General features: G+C 44.8%; 1 protein-coding gene across 1 annotated transcript; it reads left to right on the top strand.

The window, feature by feature from the left end:
- The first annotated feature begins 9,979 nt into the window (after positions 1-9,979).
- Positions 9,980-18,093, top strand: LOC105897106 (Fc receptor-like protein 5). Its single transcript, XM_031584757.2, has 18 exons — positions 9,980-10,172; positions 10,831-11,109; positions 11,278-11,355; positions 11,530-11,718; positions 12,061-12,083; positions 12,148-12,325; positions 12,917-13,189; positions 13,290-13,553; positions 13,863-14,129; positions 14,290-14,562; positions 14,796-15,056; positions 15,305-15,637; positions 15,745-16,017; positions 17,061-17,306; positions 17,390-17,518; positions 17,669-17,693; positions 17,790-17,902; positions 18,047-18,093. Exons 1-18 carry the CDS (start codon positions 10,106-10,108, stop codon positions 18,091-18,093), a joined length of 3,318 nt encoding a protein of 1,105 aa, XP_031440617.1. The 5' UTR covers positions 9,980-10,105.
- The last annotated feature ends 423 nt before the right edge of the window (positions 18,094-18,516 follow it).

Genomic DNA, 18,516 nt, shown 5'->3' on the forward strand with positions numbered 1-18,516 from the left:
TAAACACACACACACACACACACACACACACACACACACACACACACACACAAACACACACACACACACAAACACAAACATAAACCCCGCCACACACACACAAACACAAACACACACACACACACACAAACACACACACACACACACACAAACACACGCACACACACACACTCACACACACACACACACACACACACACACACACACATACACAAACACAAACACACACAAACTTAAAGCAGGACCAGACATGACAATTACAGCAGGACCAGAACATTTTCACACTTGTATTTGCCCCGGGTCCAGTGGACCTGGACACCCTGTATGTAATATAAATGTGTAGAGGGGGTTACAGTGTGCAGTCAATGAAAATGTGGTCTGTTATATGTTCTCTGCAGAAAAAGAGCCAAGGCCAATGAGTCTGAGTTTGAAAAAATAAGTAATCGTATTCAATAAACACCACATACCTCAGCGACTTTAACTACTGTCCCCATTAGTTTTCTTCTTCTTAAAGGGACAGTGCTCACTTCCCCTTTAGCCCTGCTACTGGCTGCACTACCATGACGGAGGTTCATCTCTGCTTTGGTAGATACACACTGTATGTCCTTTTTTCATCACAATGTTTTTCCAAATGTATCATGGAACACAAAACACACTAAAGAACTGAACACAACTGACCACTGCTTAAGAGAACAGATGCATAGACAGACACACAAAGGAGAAGAGGAACGCTCTCAAAGATGGTCATGGATGGTCAACGGGGGTCAAACATCCAATATGTGAAACCAAAGATGATAGTTTGGCAGCAATGGCATATCAAATGTGGTTTTGTTCCAATAATACAGCCCTTCTTGGAACTATGTTTATTAAAGATTCTACTTCAAAGATGATCCCCCTCTCTATCTTGTCTGTTGCTATGCAGAGGTTATAATGAGCACAGTGAGAGGAGGTGAGAAACTGTGGTTTTGGTCTGGTTTCCTGTACGTGCTGTGAGCTGTGTGTAGAAAGGACACACAAACCCTCTACTTTGTAGAGTACATAAGCAGAGGGGTATACATATAAACATAATGTTAAAACTAAAAATAATTCTCCTCCCCCTGTGGCTGGCTATTTATGCACATAGAGTATACTGTGAGAATCATCAAGAGAACTGCATATAATGCAGTTTGTCATTCTATTATATTACCATCTTGCTCTTTGACTGAATGTCTCTCTAACTCTCCTTCTTCTCACATGTTCTCCTTCTTTTCTCTCTCCATCTCTCTATCACTATCTGTTTCCTCTGATATTGTTTATTCTATCTTCGCTCTCTATCTCTCTATCTCTCTATTGTGTCTGTTGCTATGGAGAGTTTATAATTTGCGCATCGGAGGATGTGAGAGATTGTGGCTTTGGTCTGGTTTCCTGTCCGTGCAGTGAGCTGTGTGTAGAAAGGGCACACAGACCATCTAGAGTGGAGTAGATGAGCAGAGGGGTGCACTTGCAGTGGAAAAACACTGTACATCACAATATTAATTCTAAATGAATATGATTAATATCATTTACACAGTGACTTTGAACCGTAAAGGAAATCTACTGATGGACCAAGACCAAATATTTAATACTTTTTTAACTCTGTGGCTTTTGTCAGAACACAGCAGCTCTCAAACCGTTTCTTCTCTCTACTCCCTCTTTCACAGAAGCAGACTTGTACAGACTGTAACACATACAAAACACACACAAATTATATTGATAAACTACACTAGAACTCCACACCAGAATGCATGTTTTCTTGTCATGAAAACAAATGTGTTTTTCAGAGGATATGGAGGTGACATACTAGTGGTGTAGAATAAAAGTGGCAACAAGCAGAAGACTTTGAGCAGAATGCCAGTCAGGGGAAGCCCATCTGCCTCTGTCTGACATGAGGGATTCAGGCCTCCTCTTCTCCAACCCAACCACACAGAAGACGAACACCTTCCTTTCAGCAGAGCTGTAGAAGTATGAATCTATCCACTGCTATAGTGACATATTCACAAATCAGCTGTTGTTAGAGTCTGATATGATCATCTGCATGTATAAATGTTATGACAGTAGAGGGTACCTCTAGTGCAATGCAACCCTCACTAATAACTCTCAAGCACTTCCTCTGTCATTCACATTCATGGGTGTTTGTGTGTTCTGTTTCAGTTATTTCTTCTGCATGGCTTCTAGAGATTAAAATAAATTAGACTGACGCTCACTTAAGAAAACAAGGGATAGTTTGTTAATTAATAAATATGAGATCACTGCCTCTCTCTCTCTTTCTGTACAACTTCAATCCTCCCATGTTCTGTCTGTGTGTGTGTGGGCAGGGGGTGTGAGGGTGTGGAGGTGCGGTTTGTCTCTTGTGCGTCTCTTTCTCTTGCATCACACTCAAAGATATCAATCACTCAGTAACTGGAAGGCACACAGTATGGAGCTCTCTCCTCTTGGCCTGCTGTTCGGTGAGTTATGCCTGTTTGTGTGTGGGTTCTGGAAGTTTCTCTGTACCTTTCTCTGTATGAGTGTGCATATATAGGCCTAGTTAGACTACATCATATGTTTCTTCTCTGAACATCTCACAGTCTTACAGTGTGACGTCAGGCATTTGCATCAAACAACAGTCATGTACATAGACAGTACACAAACAATAGTGTAAATATTATTAAAAAAAGTAGTACCCTCTTCTTTACCGTGTGGCTCTAAGTGGAAAGGTCAGAAAAAATGCATATCTGTAGTGTTTGGGAATTTAAAGTAGCCCACTGCAGACATAACTTTCTACAGTCTCTAAAGGTGTGAGCACAAACACCTGTGGATGTGCCTGCATTTGGATGTGTGCATGCATATGTTCTTTTGAGTGTCTGTGCTGTAAAGAAAGTGCATGAAAGTGCAAGAAGTAAAATGTGTCTGTTTTTTTTTCTGTCATTGAAATGTTACACTTTTATACAGATATCCTTTTCTGTCATTGCTTCAAGGCTTTTTAACTTGTTTCTTTATGTCATATGATCACAGTGATTACTGTAAGTGGAGTTTGCATGAATCTGAATGTTGAATGCTGTAATGATCTGCATGAGAATCTTCCAGTGCTAATATTAGAATTCTAGTAAGAAGACAGGAAGAATGGTTTCAACCACAAGTCACATGTCTGCAAACGTTATTTCTTTCATGTCTGGATGCCTGTTACAAATGCTGTTTCTGTCTTTTGCTCTACGTACCTGTGTCATGCCTGTACAAAGGCAGGTTACTATCAGACAGAAAAACTCAATATGAATAAAGTGACTGGCCATACTGGCCAAGAACACTAACATGTAGGTGTTAAGTATAACTGCGCATGTGCGGTTCGGGGCGGGGAGTTTTAGAATTGAACAATGCATGTGATGCATGTGTACTGAGAGCTCCAGTAAAGTGATATATTTAATATACCTTTTGTTGTCGTCTATTCGAATTAACAGTAGGAATCACCAAACATTCTGCTGTTGACTACAACTCTTTATGCTGAATTGATAAATAACTTTAGACATTCATAAACAGTGTAATTGGGTATATCTGTATAGCACAGAGATGAGTGGTGAAAGTCCTGTGTCCCTGATGGAGATAAATTAGTCTCTTGTGTGTGTTTTATTAGAACAGCACACCCTAGTGGTGAGAAATAATGCATGGTTAGTTGCATGGACAGTCAGGCTGAGTTGTTACTGTTCTTACTTGCCTGTAGTTGTTCTGCTGTTGGACTCTGGTTTTCAGAACTGATCAAACTGCACACAGATTCAGCATTATATCATGTTCTCAAAACTGACACTAGAAAAAGGAAGTGGTTTATGTGAGTTGTATTATAATCATGGGCATATGGAACATGGAAGGAATAAAAATGTCAATTTACAAAACATAACACAACACGTGATCTGAGTGACTGTGGACAGAGATAGAGTCTCTCTCTCTCTCTCTCTCTCTCTCCCTCTCTCTCTCTCTCTCTCTCTCTTTCTTTCTCTCTCCTTAAGCAGGAACCAGATATAACAGTATGGTACATGACGTCAGTCATGGGTACAAATCGAAGCATTTATCTATTCACGCCTGAAAGGCCGCGAGATCTGTCAGCGCGCGCTCCTGGCCCCGCCTGCCAGGAGTACTATAATATCATTACGCGCCCTCAGATCTGCCTTGGAAAGAAACTGAGCAAGACAATCAATCCAAGGTAACACTGTACACGCCAACTTTGTTATATCTGGTTCCTGCTTAAGGAACCGAGGTTACGTAAGTAACCGAGACGTACCTTATCGCAGTTCACTGCGATATAACAGTATGGGACCCTATACATTCCCGCGTGATAATACAGTGGCAGCCAATTACACACACCAGCTCTAGTGAAGCCTTTGCCCTCATAGAGGTTCATACGGCCACTGGCGGTGAACATATTAACAGGGCAACCTTTGTCATAGGCGGCAAGGATCGCGATCCTGCGCCTGTAGGAAACCACCCTGGAGTGTTTCATGTGCAACAAACATGTAGACACTGATGAACACACTTATCATATACATTGTTCTCAGGTCAGGGGATCCAGAGATCGCTTGCCTGCAGAACACCATGAATTTAACAGGGCCACCTTTATCATAGGCGACAGGGATCCGTGATCCTGCGCCCGTAAGAAAACCCTGGGATGTTTCATGTGCAACATAACATGTAGACACTAATGAACACACTTATCATATATATCGTTCTCAGGCCAAGGGATTCAGAGATCGCTTGCCCGCAGAACGCTATGAAGAAAAACTAGGTTCAGCCACATCTAACATATAGAATCTAATGAAAGTGTGGCGAGAACTCCAGCTTGCAGCTTTGCAAATATCTTCCACTGAGACGCCCTTTAGTAAGGCCCAGGAAGACGAGACCCCCCGCGTAGAGTGCGCATGCAACTTCTCCGGGGGATCTAAAGACAAGCTCTTATAAGACAACACGATAGCCTCTACTATCCAACGGGAGAGGCTCGGTTTTGATAGAGGTCTGCCTTTTGCGCGTGCACCGAAGCACACGAATAGCTGATCTGACTGTCTGAAAGCTCTAGTGCGCTCTGCGCAACAGCGGAGAGCACGCACTGGACAGAGTTTATTCAAACGTTCCTCCTCTGCTGACGCAAAAGGAGGAGGCGAGAAAACTGCTAATTCAATCACCTGATTGCGGAATGGGGTTACCACCACTTTAGGTGTGTAAGCAGCATTAGGTCGCATAACCACGATGGACTGACTGACAGGGCTTGCATGTCACCAACGCGTTTTGCTGACGTTAAAGCCAGCAGCAGCGCGGTCTTTAAAGAGACAAACTTTATGTCCACTGTCTCCAGGGGCTCGAACGGAGGCCCTGTGAGAGCACGTAACACCACTAGCAGATCCCAAGAGGGTATGAGGTGTCTCTCTGGCACCCTGAGCCGTCTCACCCCCGCCATAAAGCGTGACGCTAGCGGGTGACTGCCAGGAGAACTGCCATTAATGCCTGCGTGGCAGGCTGAAATGGCAGCCATGTACACTTTGAGAGTAGAAGCCGCCTTCCCCTCATCAAACAACTGCTGTAGGAATTCTAGAATAAAGCCCAGCGCGCAGTTAATGGGGTCGTGCTGACGCGCAGCACACCACCGCTCAAAACTGCGCCACTTCAGCGTATACAGAGCCCGTGTTGATACAGCTCGGGCACTCTGTATTGTAGCCACCTTTCAGGTGCCAGGCTCTGAGACGCCACCCCTCCGGATGGGGGTGCCACACTGTCCTGTGCGCCTGCGTTAGGAGGTCTCTCCGTAGAGGCAGCTCCCAAGGCTGCTGCACTGACATATTGACCAGATCTGCCGCCCATGGCTGCCGCCCAGTGGGGGGCTATCAATATCAATTCCCTGCCCTCGTCCGCAATCCTGCACAGCACCTGCTGGAGGAGCGGGATCGGGGGAAAAGCATATAGGGGTAGAGCTGGTTCGCGAACAGGTCCACCTGCGCCTTGAAAAAACGCACCCAGATCTGACCTATCACCTGCGGGTGAAGGCACCAGTCTGCTGCTCGAGGATCGCCCCTCGATAACAGGTCCGCACCGTAGTTGAGGTGACCTGGTATATGAACTGCCCTGAGGGACAGGACGTGCCTCGCTGCCCACAGGAGCAGGCGAGTCGCCCAATGGTGTAATGACGGGGAGCGCACTCCGCCCTGGCGATTTATATACGCCAAGGTCGCAGTGTTGTCCGTCCTCACTAGTACATGCTGACCACTCAGCCTGGGCAGAAAGTGTTGTAGAGCAAGGACTACTGTTCGCAGCTCTAACACATTTATGTGAGACGCGGCCTCTGTCACAGACCAGAGACCGTTCATGCCTCTCCCTTCGCAGACAGCTCCCCAGCCTTTGGTGGAAGCATCTGTGGTCACCACCACGCGACGCGACACTATGCCCATAGTGCCCGACGCGGCGAGAAACCAGGGGGTTCTCCAGATCGCCAGGGCTTTCCTGCATCTGGAGGACACCACTACTCTGCGATGCCTGTCTGTGACTGCGTTGAGCTTCATAGACAGGTACCATATTTGGAATGGCCGCATACGCAACATCCCCAACGGGAGCGCTATAGCGGCCAACGCCATCATCCCTAACAGGCGTTGGCAGCGCAGTGACGAGACTGACTGTCCACGTCGGAACTGGCGCACGCATGTTTTGATGGCATTTATCCGTTCTTGAGACAGCCTGACCTCCATGGAGGTGGCGTCTAAAATCATACCCAGAAAATGCGTAACTTGCCTGGGGCAGAGAACGCTTTTTTCTCTGTTTATAACAAAGCCCAGTCGATACAGGTGCGCCACCACTAGATGGCCATCCTGCACTGCTGCAGCCTTTGAATGAGAAGCAATTAACCAGTCATCCAAATAATTGTAAACGCGTAAGCCGCGTAGACGTAATGGGGCGATAGCTGCCTCTACGCACTTTGTAAATACCCTCGGCGCTAGGGACAGGCCGAATGGGAGTGCGTTGAATTGGTACGCTATTCCTCCGAACGCAAACCTCAGATATCTCCGATGTCTGTGGTGGATCGGAATGTGGAAATAAGCGTCTTCTAAGTCTATCGTGATAAACCAATCGTTTGGCCTTATAAACTGCACAAGCCTGCGTGGGGTCAACATTCTGAACCGTAGCGGCATGAGTGCTTTGTTTAACACACGCAGATCTAATATTGGCCGATAATTCCCGTCTCTTTTGGGTACGAGGAAGTAACGGCTGTAGAAGCCTGCATTTCCCTCCTTGGGAGGGACTCTGCTTATAGCCTTCTTTCTGAGCAGGGAGATTATCTCTTCCCGTAGGAAGTGGGACTGTTCTCGCTGCACCACAGACTGTATCACTCTGCTGAATGGCGTAGGGGAACGGGCGAATTGCAGCACGTAACCCCTTGTGATCGTCTTTAGCACCCATGGTGACACTGCGCATGCGCGCCAACTCTCCGCACAACCAGGGAGGTTGTGCTTTGAGTTGAATTTGTCGGGGACTAACCCGCTCATGGTCAATGAGTCTAAGCCTAGATCTACACCCACTCCGCCTAGGGAGGGAGACGAGATCTGGGGCTGCCCCCTCATGTTTTTGAAAAAAATGTGGGGGTGGGATTGCAATGTGTGCATCGCGGGGGGAGTTGCACAAGCATGCCTGGGTACTGCGCCATCTGGGACAGGAGTTAGGACATATGATTGTGGTGCTTGTGAAAACCTGCGTGACGAGTGGCTGACTGTCACGATCAGGAAGCCGGAGGTCTCCCTCTGCCTCGCCCGCGGCGAGCGGAGTGCTGCCACGGAGCCTGGGCTGCGCTGGAGGGCGGAAGGGGTGTCTCTGCCAGCCTCGCCCGGTGGATACCTTTGCTGGAGGCGCTGGCGAGCGGAACCCGCTTCTCTTCTGGCCCGGTGCGGGTGTGGTGTGTCCTGAGGAGGACGTCTCACCCGTGCCACTAGAGCGAGGCATCCAAGCCTGGAATACCTCTCTGCTCTTCTGCTGTTATTCGAACTTGGCAGCCATTGTGACCACTGCCTCCCCGAAGGCGCCCTGGACAGAGACCGGGGCGTCGAGGAGTGGTGCTTTTTCTCTGTCTGACAGCGTGGGGGATGCGGGCGAGAGGTAGCCCGCTACTGCATCCTCCACCTGAGGAAAGGAGAGGTAGCCCCTCTCCTTAGCCATGTGGAGCTGCATGTAGGGCGCGAACCCCGGCACCGGGGATCGGCCCGAGTAGGGTATCGCCCATGTCGCCTGCAGTTCCTCGTGCACCTCCTCGAAAAAGGGGATGCAGCTGGGAACTGACGTGGCGGAGCCAGCATAAAACTCCCCGTCCAGCAGCGAGGACCGCACACTGGGAGGGGGAGGGAGAGGGAGCCCGAGGCAGCTGGCTGCTCTCAGCGCAACCTCGTGGAGTTGCTGGCCCAGGAGCCGAGACGAGGTAGGAGGTGTCTCCACCCGCATCCTAACGTTATGGCTCGTCTGCATTGCTTCAGCGATTGAGCTGTGCTCATCGGAGAAGTCTAGCAGACTATCATCATCCAGGCTGATGTCCCGCTCGAGTTCAGGCTGGACACCGCTTGGTTGAAGCTCCTCAGCCTCGCTGCCCGCAGCCCCAGGGCTGACAGGCGGCGGAGACGGGGAGAGACCCGGGGGCGGAGCTGCCGCTGCAAGGCGACTGCTCACGCTCACCAAGTCCAAGGCTGAAGACGCACTCATTCCTACGGGGGCGTCAGCCCCGGATGGAACCAGTGCAGTCTCCTCGGCGTCCTTGCGCTCCCAGAACGCAAGGCGCCTGGTAGCCTTAGCTAGCGGGAGGCTAGCACAGATGGAACAGACAGGGGCTTTGCCCGAAAGCGCGCCCTCTGCGTGGTCCCTGCCTAGGCAGGTCACGCACCGACGGTGGCGGTCGCCCTTGGGACGGACGTGACCGCAGTCGGGGTAGTGTCTAGCCATCTTTTTTTCAATCTGAAAGTAGAGAAGAATGTTAAAACACAAGCACACTATCTGCAACGAACACGTTGTTAGCAAGCTAGCAGGCTAGTCAGAGACTTAACCAGCCAGGCAGACAGGATAGCAGCCACTACTTTCAAAATGAAGTTAAGCCAATGAATTTCGTAGCGCCCTGAGCTAGTGAGGGTTAAGGAACCCGGATAACTCACCAACCCGTAGAGAGCGAAAAGCACACAAAACTCTTTTGACTGTGGTAGAGCGTTTGAGATATGCTCGGAGATGTTCACTCCGTCTTGCGAAGTTTCAAAAGAGGCAGATCTGAGGGCGCGTAATGATATGATAGTACTCCTGGCAGGCGGGGCCAGGAGCGCGCGCTGACAGATCTCGCGGCCTTTCAGGCGTGAATAGATAAATGCTTCGATTTGTACCCATGACTGACGTCATGTACCATACTGTTATATCGCAGTGAACTGCGATAAGGAACAAAATGACTTTTCAACATTGTTACGAGCCAGCTCAAGGCACGAAACAAGGGGAGGCCACGCAGAATTTAGGATAATAATAATAATAATAATAATAATAATATATTTATTAATGATTTACAAGTTTATATAGTTATCTAATAATTATAGCAAACGTGTGGTGAAGATCAGTGTTGTGAAGAGAAACAAAAGATGTAATGTAGATGTAAAGTCAGTTAAATGGTAATATAAACAAACGACGACGATAATCCACAACCAACGACACTCCAAAACCAACGACACTCCAAAACCAACGACAATCCAAAACCAACGACAATCCAAAACCAACGACCAACCCAACGCTCTCCCGACTGCCATTTGATCAGGGCTTTTGTAGCCCAACCAATCATGGGTTACACCTGGGGTACACCTGCTTCTCATTACCTGCTAAGGAAACAGAGACAGAACAGGCATGCAAATATCATGGGGCGGGGCCTAGACCCGCCAGGGTCGTAACAACATGCAGATTGACTTAGAAGAAGTGAATATTCTGTCTAACTGGTATGAATGGAGGAGAGACTTGAATTTGCTTTAAAGTGTGTGTGCTCTATGACCAGCATGGCGTTGGAGTCAGAAATCTGGCTTTTGACTTGTTGAAGGGGTAGAGGATTTGATGATTGTGCTTAAATGATTATCTGTATGGAATGAGCATCTCTCTGTGTCTTTGGGTTCTAGTGCTGAGCTTGTATTCCCACTCTGGACATGCTGAAGGTGAGAAATGTGTCCCTAACTTCTTTCATCTTTTAAAATTGCATTTATATGTTATATTATATTACATGTTACTGAATTGGTTTAGAATATCACACAGTCTACTGAGCATGTCATCACATAGCGGGGGAAGTTTTTGTAATAATTGTTGCAAAATAACACAGTATTCTTTTCAAATCTGTGAACTTTTAGAACTTCTTTCTGAACTGTATCATGTGTCCCCACATAATATTGCTGTTATTGGTTATGATTCATAACTGGGCAGAATTGTCCATGAGATCAAATGTTGTTGACGATACTGAACTACATTACAGTGTGCTGTCTTCTATCCCTTCCACTTCATTATCTATGGCATATTTGTGATAAATGGATAAATATGTAGGTTTTATTATATGGCACAAAAACAGAACACTGCATTATTCCCCAGACATTGACACATGTGCAATAGTGAGGGGGTTTAGGCTGATATTTGGAAGAGACTCCAGAGCTATTGTCAGTGTGTCTGACCACAGAGTACCGTTGCACTTCAGAGAAGAAAGCTTGAGCTGTTACATACTCCGCTCTTTGTATGATCTACACACATGTCAAGCTATGCTGTGTGTTGAAGAACTATGATAATCTCTCCATAGCTCCACATCATGTTTGTCCTGTGATTTAACAGAGACTCCCAAAGCTGTTCTGGTACTGGATCCTGACCAAACACAGTTCTACAGTGGAGAGACTGTCACTCTCAGATGCAGCAGAGAGGGGCAGAACCCCTCAGGATGGTGGTACACCTGGCAAAGAGGTAGTCGGCAGGTTCACCCACATGACACCTGGACTAAGAGTGATGCATATAAGATACACCCTCTGGATGAGTCCCATAGTGGTACCTACAGCTGCACCGGTATTGACGGCAGTACCGCGACCACAAGTGAGACTAAAACACTGAACGTATCTGGTAAGTGAGCATCACTGAATGTGAACCTTAATAAATCACTGCAACATCTCATTATTCTAGAGTACCTCTTTTGTACCTCACAAGAGATTAGTGTACCTTCTAATAACGCTTCTAATAATTACTCTACTTTCCAAGTCCCCCTTTACATTACTTACAATACTTATAAAGAACCACCTGACTACACCTGTGCTGGTGTAAAAAATGGTAAAGATGTCCAGATTGAGACTGTAAAACTGCACATATCTGGTATGTGAGCATCACTGAATATGAACCCTAATCACTTTTTCTGAATTCAAATGACATCTTATTAGCAATACTTCACCAGACGTTTGTGTAACTTCCTTTGAGGTCAGTCTGGATACATCAAATAGTTAAGCAGTATTATGGGATGGTTATTTGTACTTTGCTTTACTTCCATAGCCCTGCCCACAGCTACACTGACTGTAGAGCCACAGAGTCCTGTGTTAACAGGAGAGACAGTCACTCTGAAGTGTGTGATAGAGTCTCACAGTGGCTGGAAGTATAAATGGTATAAAGGCAGGAACAGTAATCTCCTTTCTCAGTCTGACACCAGCACAAACACCATCACAGTGGCTCAGTCTGATGAGGGTAATTACTGGTGTCAGGGAGAGATGAGAGACAGGCCTGTATCATCACAGATGAGTGGAAGTTCTTATCTTACTGTTAAAGGTGAGTAACATCTTGAGTGTGTGATTATGTATAGTCTTCATTTGTTCTTTTGGAATATCAACCTATATATTTAAAAAGTGTTACTATGGCAGCCACAGAATGTCTTGAGAGAAGTGATAAGAGTAAGAAAACATGTAGGCTTCCATTGCAGGAAGTACTCAGTGACGCCAGTGTTGATGAGGGGGTGTATTCTTTTGCTTGCACCTCATCTGACATTTGAAATCTGTGTCTTGATGTGTTTCATGTAATTTTCCTCCACAGCTCTGCCTGAAACTACACTGTCTGTAGTGTCTCCTCACAGTCCATACTACCCTGGAGAGACAGTCACTCTGAGGTGTGACATAGCAGGGTACACAGATTGGGATCAGTATGACTGGTATAAAGACAAGTCATGTATCCGGCAAGAACAGGAAGACCATCATCATCTCTCTTCCTGATCATGCTGGCCAGTACACATGTGAGGGACGTAGAGGAGTTCAGCCAAAGAAGTCTCAGCGCAGTGCCCCCATCTCTATCATTCACACAGGTGAATACAGTGTGCTTAAAAAAAGATGAAATGAGTGTAAGATCAGTTAACATAACAATGCCTTTATTATGTGATGGTTTTGCTGTTCATCAGCTTTGTGTGTGTTCCCATAGCCCTGCCCACAGCTACACTGACTGTAGAGCCACAGAGTCCAGTGTTCACAGGAGAGACAGTCACTCTGAAGTGTGTGATAGAGCCTGAGTGTGTGTGTGTGTGTGTGTGTGTGTGTGTGTGTGTGTGTGTGTGTGTGTGTGTGTGTGTGTGTGTGTGCGTATGTTTGTGAGAGAGAGAGAGAGCAGTAGGGGAGGGGGAACTATCGTAGAATTGCTTTCAACATTTGTTTCTCTGTAACCTTTTACTTTGAGTGAAGAAATAATTATTCATTGAAGGTCATTCTAATGTTGGTAGAGGTAAAGTTTATGATGATCCTTCTGTCATGTGGTCCTTTATATATATTAAATGTTAATTATATATAGTGAAGGTTAAATATATTCTAGGTGGTCTGTGACACCAGAGCCCATTTCTTGACTCACACAGTAGGAGTGAGTCAGTAAATTAATCTTTGTCTGTTAATGATGTTTTCCTCCACAGCTGAGCCCACAGCTACAGTGTCTGTAGTGTCTCCTCAGGGTACATACTACCCTGGAGATGAAGTCACTCTGAGGTGTCACATAGCAGAGTACACAGACTGGTATCGGTATAGCTGGTACAGAGGTAGTGACCACATTCACAATGGGCAAAGTCAAACCATCACCATCTCCCTCCCTGTTCATGTTGGCCAGTACCAGTACACATGTGAAGGGGAGAGAGGATCTAGACCAACTACTTCCCAGCGCAGTGCCCCTCTCTCTATTACTCTCACAGGTGAATACAGCTACAATGATGATCTTTCAAATTATGTTCACATCTATTCACTTAAAAGCTCATGTTCATAAAAAAAAATTCAAATGCTTTCACCACACAGCTATGCCAGTCCCTACACTGACAGTGGAGCCTTCACTGAGTTCTGTGTTTGCTGGAGAGACAGTCACTCTGACATGTGTAATACAGCCTTCAGGTGGCTGGAGATATGAGTGGTATAAAGGCTGGAGGTCTCTAGTCCCTAAATCAAACACATACACCATCAGCAGAGCCACTGTGTCTGATCAGGGCGAGTATAAGTGCTCAGGAGTGAGAAAGACAAACAGGAAATCATACAACAGCAATATTGTCCAACTTACAGTGAGAGGTTAGTTCATTTTTTTGCATTTTAATATGATAGGAATATTGTCTCTGAGGTAAAGAAAAGGTAGAACTGAAGCATATAAACATCTCAAGTCATTTTACAGATAGATGCCAAGATTAATGATTCAAAGGTTTCACCTCAACAATAGTCACCATAACGTGCCTCACAGCTGTGAAATAGTACAAGGACATGTTTAATACTATGAGGCCTAGTGACCAAGGTTGGGCCCAATGCCTGTATCCAGATAGACATGGAACAGTTCACACACTCATTGTCCTTTGCTCCTTCTTCTCTCCATGTGTTCCTCTGCAGCCCTGCCTTTGGCTACACTGACTGTGGAGCCACATAGTCCTGTGTTCACTGGAGAGAAAGTCACTCTGAAGTGTGTGATAGAGTCTCACAGTGGCTGGGTGTATAAGTGGTATAAAGACAGGGATAACAAGATTGTGTTTGAGGGAGACACATTTACTGTAAAAGAAGTTACTGAATCACATAACGGCATGTACTGGTGTAAGGGAGAGAGAAAAGAAAGACCCACATCATCTCAAATCAGCGGTAAAACAACTGTTAAAGTTCAAGGTAAACTTGAAATTAGATTACTTATTATTATTATTATTATTATTATTATTATTATTATTATTGTGTGTGTGTGTGTGTGTGTGTTTGTTTGTGTGAGTGATACATTATGTCTATCTATGTTTAGATGTGTATGACAATGACTATATTTTATTCTCTTCAGCATCAAAGCCCAAACTCACATTAAGTCCAGGCCACCAGCTCCTCACAGGAGACTCAGTGACTCTGACATGTGAGTTGGGTGTTTCCTCTGGTTTGGTGTTCTACTGGTACAGAGACACACAGACCTCTGATCCTGTGGCCCAGACTGATGTAAACTCCTACAGCATCATCTCTGTTAAAGTCTCTGATGGAGGACAGTACTGGTGCAGAGCTGGGAGAGGAGACCCAGTCTATCACACACAGTACAGTGATGCAGTTGAGATAAAGGTTACAGGTTAGTTTGGTTCATTACAAGGATATATGGAGATTATAAAATGCCTGACTGTATTCTTAAGATCAGTGTCGTATAATGTATATGATTCATTGTATTTTATGATATACATACTTTGAATGTGCAGAATGTTTGAAAATGAGGATGGATTTTTGTATGTTTAAGGTCCAGTGGTAACCTTTTTTTATCAAATAACATATAAAAAATGATTCAGAATTGGAATTCTTCTTTGGCAGAAAGACCAAAAGCTACTGTTTCCCTTAAATCAATCTGGACAGAGTTCTTCAGTGGAGAAAAGGTCTCTCTCAGATGTGACATAAAGAGTGGGGAGAGCAGTGACTGGGGGTACAGCTGGTTTAGGAATGGAGTCTATAAGCCTGGAAAGGAACATGAAATCAACCCATCCCAAAGTGGTCACTATACTTGTAAAGGACAAAGGAAACGTGATAAAAAAGAATCAGGAGAAAGTGCTGCTGTTGGTATTGCAGTTTCTTCAGGTCAGTATGTGTTTATTTTAATTTGCATTTACTGTCCACAGATGCCTCTTTAATTGACTAATGTTGAAAGTGTCTCATTACACTGGATATGTTCTTAAGAGTAGTATTTTAATGAATAATGAAATGATGTATGCAGACTTTATTCATAGAGGTAGCAAAGACATTTTCAAACAGATATTGCTATATCATCTGTTGCTGTATCATATCTGTTGTGGTGCATTTCACAACGTTCTATTCTTCTTGAACAGAGAAAGCCCAGGCAGATCTGGGTTCCCTTTCACAGATGTGGCCGACTGAAGGAGACTCAGTGACTCTGAGCTGTGAGGTTAGAGGCTCCACTACAGGCTGGAGATTCCACTGGTACAAGACTAACCCCTATAGTCCTGAGTTGGTATATGTGTTACATGAGAGCAGGGAATATTCTCTACAGCTGGTCTCAGACAGCATCAGTGGAGCTGGAGGCTCCTACACTCTCAGCCCAGCTGCTCTTAGACGCACAGGGGTTCATGTGTGCAGAGGAGAGAGAGGAGAGCCAGCCTATCACACAGAGTTCAGCCAACATCAGCCACTCTGGGTCACAGGTGAGATAAACACTCTCTCTGTGTAGAACCAGGTATCCAGTTTCAGGATGCAGAGTGTCTCTTGGGGACTTTTATTTCTACCTGTTTGTTTTCACTGTCTGTCTCAGGTGTGTCTCCTCCAGTTTCTGTGATCATCCACTCAAACTGGAACCAGATCTTTACAGACGAGTCTCTCTCACTGAGCTGTGGGGTTCAGGGCAACTCTACTGGATGGAGACTGAGGTGGTTCACATACAGAGGAGGGGAATCAAAGTGTCCCACTGACTGGATCTTAGAAACAACCTGCAGCACCAGCTCAGCATCATCATCAGACAGTGGGGTTTACTGGTGTCAGTCTGAGTCTGGAGAGCAGAGTAATCCTGTCAACATCACAGTGCACAGTGAGTGTAATCAGGCATCATTTGATAATGTCTATGTGTAGTATTGTAGTATTGCTTGTTTTTAGTATAATACATTTTTTTTTTTAATATAATGTATCTGATTGATATATATATATATTAGTGCTGTCAGTTTAACGCGTTATTAACGGCGTTAACGCAAACCCATTTTAACGCCGTTAATTTTTTTATCGCGATATTAACGCGATTTCTTTTTTATTATTATTATTTTTTTTTTTTTTATAATTTTTTTTTTTTTTTAAATTAACGTTCATTTTGGCCTCGCAAACTGTGTAGTAGGCTAACGTTACGGTTTGAGTGAATGGTGAGCGCGATAAGGCGAAATGGATGATAAAAATCTTCTGAATGGAAAGCTTACTTTTAAAAGTTGTGTTGTGCAAAAGAAGCGAGCTTCACTGTTGTCTGAAAATGTCAACAGGCAGCTGGCTGAAATCAAAGAAGTAGTAGGCTTACCTTTTATTGGTAAACTAACTGTTACGGTTCATTGTTTCTGAAATAAGAGGCCTGACTGCTATGTTCCCAGCAAACTTGAAAAAAAGAAAATATTAAGCCATGGTTTAACTGCACTATAGGCTGAGTCCTTGTTTACCTGAAATGTGCACTTTATAATTTTATTTTGTACCGCCCTGTTTGGCAATGTTGGTTTTCAATAAAATAAAGCATTTGCTTAAAGCAAGCCAATCCACTTTTCCATGTTGATAAGGGCATTAAAATAAAAATAAAATGATGGAAAAAATAAATAAACGAAGGGACATTTACAATAGATACAAATTTGCGATTAATCGCGATTAATTTTGAGTTAACTATGACAAAAATGTGATTAATCGCGATTAAATATTTTAATCGTTTGACAGCACTAATATATATATATATATATATATATATATATATATGTGTGGTGGTTCGGCATTGAAGGAAATGTTTATAATTTGTCAGGACCCTTGTGAATCATCTGGAATTTTAAACTTTGAGGGCTGTTGGTAGGCTTATGTTAATAAATGAACCGACTGAGCTTCTGTGTACAGATGGTAATGTGATCCTGGAGAGTCCTGCCCATCCTGTGACTGAGGGAGATCCTCTGACCCTGCACTGTAGATATCGCTATAAGCCATCAAACATCAGTGCTGACTTCTATAAAGATGGGACACTCCTCCAGACCTCCACCACAGGGGAGATGACCATCCCTGCAGTCTCAGAGTCACATGAAGGAGTCTATATGTGCAGGAACCCAGAGAAAGGAGAGTCACCAGAGACCTGGGTCACTGTCAGAGGTAAATGTTGATCTATTCTTTCTCACCAAAGCCTTATTGCCAGTGAGGTCACTGTTAAGACATCTGTCACTCTCTCCCCATAGAGACCCATTCTACACATGTGGATTCTGGTTCCTTCATCATTTTAGTAGTCGGAGTGGTGATGGGAATCTCCTTGGTCTTGGTGGGAGCTTTTTCAGTCTTCCGGCTGCATCAAACAAAATATCTCTCAGGTGAAATACAACATTAACGAAAACAATGACATAAATCCCACCTGACATTAAAAGGAAATGAAATAACAAATGGTCTTCATATGGTAAATAGAAAATATGATTGCTCGTGATGACACCTTTCCAGTTATATTTATTGTTTGTTGTTTGCAGGTCTTTGTTTGACCACTACAGCAACGTAAGTATCAATCTGCCTACATTATTTATATGGACTTCATCAGACACACATCATCACTTTGTCAGACATGACAGACAGATCTGTGTGTCCCTGTAGAGACCAGCAGCAGCAGCAGCAGCAGCAGCAGATGAGCACCAATCAGAGTTCAGACCAGGACCAGTCTGAGTCAGAGTATATGCCTCTGCAGAACAGTAAGATTGACTCTTTTGGTACTGTGTATGGTGTATGTGTTATATATGATAATGCATTGGATTTCTTACATATTAGAGACTTCCTTGTTAAGGCCCCGTCTCACCATGACGTTCTGGTCAACGTTCTCTGAACTTTCTAATCGTTCAATTTCAGCGTTCTAGGGCGATGTGGACACATCTGCCGTGTTACTAACGAAAGAATATCGTAGGACTGACACTTGACTAGCGTGGGACTGACACATGAGGAGTGTGTAACACCGACCAAGTGACGTGTCACTGGTCCGCGACAAACGTGTGCTGACGTGTCACTCCAGCGCGACAAATGATAAGTCAACCTTAGAAGAGCGTTTTGCTGGCGTGTGGGTTTTATGGTTAAACGGGTATAAAACGCTGGAAAATCATAGTGGATTCAGTTGATCTGAACAGTGAACATCATGCCTCCAAGACCACGAAAAGGTGTGAGGGGGGCTTCTGCTACTAGCGCTGCTGCAAGTAAGAAGATGATAAATGCTGCTGAAAGTAAGAAGAATACAAAGCCTCTTTCACTAGCAATGTCTTCGGACGAAGATTTACTGTTATTATTACTGTGATTTACGAAATAACGGGCGTTATTCCTGGGGTTTTATGTTATT

This window comes from Clupea harengus, chromosome 18 (genome assembly GCF_900700415.2).
Source record: "Clupea harengus chromosome 18, Ch_v2.0.2, whole genome shotgun sequence".
Lineage (NCBI taxonomy): Eukaryota > Metazoa > Chordata > Actinopteri > Clupeiformes > Clupeidae > Clupea > Clupea harengus.

Bases quoted from the DNA above. Each gene is read 5' to 3' on its own strand.
- LOC105897106 (XM_031584757.2), top strand. From the start codon at position 10,106: ATGAGCATCTCTCTGTGTCTTTGGGTTCTAGTGCTGAGCTTGTATTCC. The intron at 11,719-12,060 runs GTAATTACTGGT...TTTCCTCCACAG, and splicing joins AGTGGCTCAGTCTGATGAGG to CTCTGCCTGAAACTACACTG. The intron at 14,563-14,795 runs GTTAGTTTGGTT...CTTCTTTGGCAG, and splicing joins AGTTGAGATAAAGGTTACAG to AAAGACCAAAAGCTACTGTT.